Below are 3,626 nucleotides of genomic sequence, written 5' to 3'. Positions count from 1 at the left end.
AAAAGTCATCCACTTATGGACTTGGTCGATCGGGGCAGTCAGAGGGGTGAAGCTTGTGAACCTCCTAGTGGGGGGCTTGGAATGCCTATCCTTCCGTCGTTCTCCGGTCCTAGCCATCTTTCAGCCCCTATCCTACCGCACATCCTCTTGTCTTTCCCTCTTCCTAGGCTTCTCCTCTCGGGCCAGCAACGCGTCTTCCTCATTCATGTACTTAGTTGCCTGGTAGAGTACATCTGACATAGTCTTTGGGTTGTTTTTTTATAGGGACAATAAAAACTTACCCTTCCATAACTCTTTTGTGAATGCGGCCACGAGTATCTTGTCGTCAGCCTCGTCAATCGAGAGGACCTCTTTGTTGAAGCAGGTGATGTAAGACCTTAGTATTTCATCCTCCCGTTGCTTGATGTTCATTAGGCAAGCAATAGATTTTTTATGCTTGTGCCCCCCGATAAAGTGTGAGGCAAACTGGGCGCTCAACTCCTTAAAGGTACTGATGGAGTTAGGTGTCAATCGACTAAACCAAACCCTTGTAGGCCCCTTCAGCATAGTGGGGAAGGCCTTGCACATGATCTCGTTTGCCACCCCTTGCATGTGCATCAAGGTCTTAAAAGTCTCCAAGTGATCCAAGGGATCCTTAGATCCGTCATAAGCCTCTACTTGTGGCATGTGGAACTTCAGTAGAAAGGGGAACAAGGTAACAGACGCAGTGAAGGGCGAGTCCGTCCGATGGACTAACTCTTCAAGGTCGCTTGATACTACTTCCTTGAGGACATTCATCATGAAGTCCATCCGTACCTTCCTCATTTGCATCTTGAGGTGGTGTAGACGTATCCGCAGTAGATGGACGACTCGTACCCTGCCGTTCTTGCCTAGTCGGGGCGTTGCTGCCTTCCGGCACCTCTTGGTTCCTCCTCTCAACGCTAGTTCCTTCCTAGTCCTCCTCCTGGTGTTAAGCACTGCGTTCTTTTGGTGCAATTGCTCCTCGAGGTCGTGATTTTGCTTGGTGAAACGTTCTAAGGTAGCCGCAAAAGTCTAAACCTGTCTCTCGAGGGCGATGGTACATGGTTCGTCCCCTTGGTTGTTGGTGGTGGTTGCCATTGAGCAAGTAAGTACCATGCAACTTTTTGTCCGAGAAACAGTGGTATGGCTTACTTCCCACTTTTTCCCACAGACGAGGCCAACTGATGATGCCAATAATCGTCAGTAAGCAGCATGGTTCTCACGTGCTCTAAGCAAGACCTACACAACACAAAGAGAAGAAGAAGAAGAAGAAAAAGAAGAAGAAGAAAACCCTACGATGAGTACCGGTGTGGTACCGGCCAAATACCCTCCGAAGGTCAAGTTAGAGAATTTCTCACATCTCTAGAGTGGCAGAGCTGGGTGAATTATGCGTACCTTAGTTTGTGAGGGCTTTGAGGTTTTTATAGTAGCGTAGAATTGACATTCATTCCTTAGAGGAGAGGGTCTTTCCTTGTGGGGAAGATCTTTATTAATGCGCGTATCTTAAGGGATTCTTTCCTTGTGGAGATCCTCTTGATTAGGGTTACTCGTGGGGTGCAAGATGTTTCCATATATACTTATTCGTGGAGTCCAAGCAAAGCCATGTTTGGTCCATCAGGAGCTTCTTTGTTCCCGTCAGCTTAATCCCATTAGATCTCCATTTTGTATGGATGTTCAAGTCGTCAGGTGACATTCATTTCTTGGCGGAGAGGGTCTTTCCTTGTAGGGAAGATCCTTACTAATGCGCATATCTTAAGGGATTCTTTCCTTGTGAAGATCCTCTTCATTAGGGTTACCCATGGGGCGCAAGATGTTTCCATATACACTTATTCGTGGAGTCCAAGCAAAGCCATGTTGGGTCCATCAGGAGTTTCTTTATTCCCGCCAGCTTAATCCCTTCAAATCTCCATCTTGTATGGACATTCAAGTCATCAAGTCCAAAATACTGTTTGCTTGGAAGAAAAGTCGACAGGTCAAGGTCAGAGTCGTCGGCTTTGGGTGTAGATGTCGTCCAATTTATAAAAAGTATAGCATAGCTGACAAGTTTGACACCTTTTCAAAATTACCCTTATTAGAATTAGAACCTCCGATCTATGCTAACAATATTTCTTCAATGGTCTCTCTCTCTCTCTCTCTCTCTCTCTCTCTGTTATTTCCTCTTGATTGCTTTTGGTTCATACAAACCTTACTTTTCATCATGGAATCAAAACCTACGATCTATGCTAACAATAGTTCGTCAATGGTGGCTTCAAGTGCTGCAACTTCATTCTCTACAATGGCTCCATCAACTTCATTGATTAACTTGATGAATCAATCTCTTTTGCTCTAGTCAAACATGGCTAACATGATGATAGTCAAGCTTGACAACATGAACTATATAGTTTGGAAACACCAGATTACAATGGTGTTAGAGACCTATTCTATGTTTGAGCTTTTGGATGAGCCCTAATCAATTCTTGATAAGTTTCTTAAGGATATTTCAAGAAATATCACTGCTATACTGAATCCAGATTATCTGTTTTGGAGATCAAAAGAGAAAGTTGTACTCACTTTCATTAGTTCCATGCTTTCTCCTTCAATTCTTGCATTAATAGCTGGTTGTACTTTTGCAATTGATGTGTGAAAGGTCTTGGAAAATAGGCTCTCATCCATTTCTAGGTCTCATGTGATGAATCTCAAAGAAGAATTGCACAACATGAAGAAAGGCTCTAATTCTGTAGATGTGTATCTGCAGAAGATCAAAGTTGTGAGAGACAAATTGCTAGCCATTGGTGTGATCTTGGATGATGAGGAACTTCTTCATATTGCAATTAAAGGTCTACCTAAGGAGCATAATGCTTTTAGGTTTGCAATTTGTACTAGGAGTATACAATTAAGCTTTGATGAACTTGCTACAATGCTTAATGCTAGGGAAGAATCACTAAATGAATGGTTAGAGATCAAAGATCCTACATTTGCTATGGTTGTGAGCTCTAATCAAAGGCCTAATAGTAGTAACAACTACAATCAGTCTTACAATCAACCTTACAATAGCGGCAGAGGAAGGAATAACAACAATAGCAATAGAGGGGGTCGAGGAAGAGGTTCACCTTCACAACCAAACCAGTTTTCCTATCAATGCAATCATTTTTATCGAAATCAATCTTCTAGTTCAAGATTTGAGAGGCCTACATGTCAAATCTATGGAATACTTTGTCACCTAGCCATTGATTGCTATCATCACATGGATTATGCATATCAAGGCAATCACCCTCCTACCAAACTTGCAGCAATGGTCACAACTTCTAATGCTTGTATCACACAAGACCAACATTGGTTTGCTGATAATGCTGCTACAGACCATGTGATTGCTAGTCTCGACCAGCTCAGCTTTCCATAGCCTTACAATGGCCAAGATCACCTCACTGTAGGTAATGGTCAAATGCATCTTGTTGACGCCCCATTTTTCAACCCACATTTAACCTTACATGAAGGGTAAAAGGGTAATTTTACCTTGGAAATAGGCATCTTAATTGTGGCCACTAAATCCTTAATTTCATTTCATCAAAATGATCTTAATGTTGTAATGATCAAATTAACTAGTCATAAGCCTTAATCAAACCATCAGATGAAAGTTATCATCAAAT

General features: G+C 42.4%; 1 protein-coding gene across 1 annotated transcript; it reads left to right on the top strand.

Annotated features, from left to right (window-relative positions):
- The first annotated feature begins 1,798 nt into the window (after positions 1 to 1,798).
- Positions 1,799 to 3,379, top strand: LOC142620586 (uncharacterized). Its single transcript, XM_075793942.1, has 2 exons — positions 1,799 to 1,978; positions 2,627 to 3,379. Exons 1-2 carry the CDS (start codon positions 1,799 to 1,801, stop codon positions 3,377 to 3,379), a joined length of 933 nt encoding a protein of 310 aa, XP_075650057.1.
- Positions 3,380 to 3,626: the final 247 nt, after the last annotated feature.

The sequence above is a fragment of the Castanea sativa genome, chromosome 12 (genome assembly GCF_040712315.1).
Source record: "Castanea sativa cultivar Marrone di Chiusa Pesio chromosome 12, ASM4071231v1".
Lineage (NCBI taxonomy): Eukaryota > Viridiplantae > Streptophyta > Magnoliopsida > Fagales > Fagaceae > Castanea > Castanea sativa.
The sequence above is the reverse complement of the archived record's forward strand: the minus strand, read 5'-3'. Positions and strand labels throughout refer to the sequence as shown.

Excerpts from the sequence above, each read along its gene's own strand:
- LOC142620586 (XM_075793942.1), top strand. The coding sequence starts at position 1,799 with ATGGGGCGCAAGATGTTTCCATATACACTTATTCGTGGAGTCCAAGCA. Across the intron at positions 1,979-2,626 it reads AGAAAAGTCGACAGGTCAAG|GTCTTGGAAAATAGGCTCTC; the intron begins GTCAGAGTCGTC and ends GATGTGTGAAAG.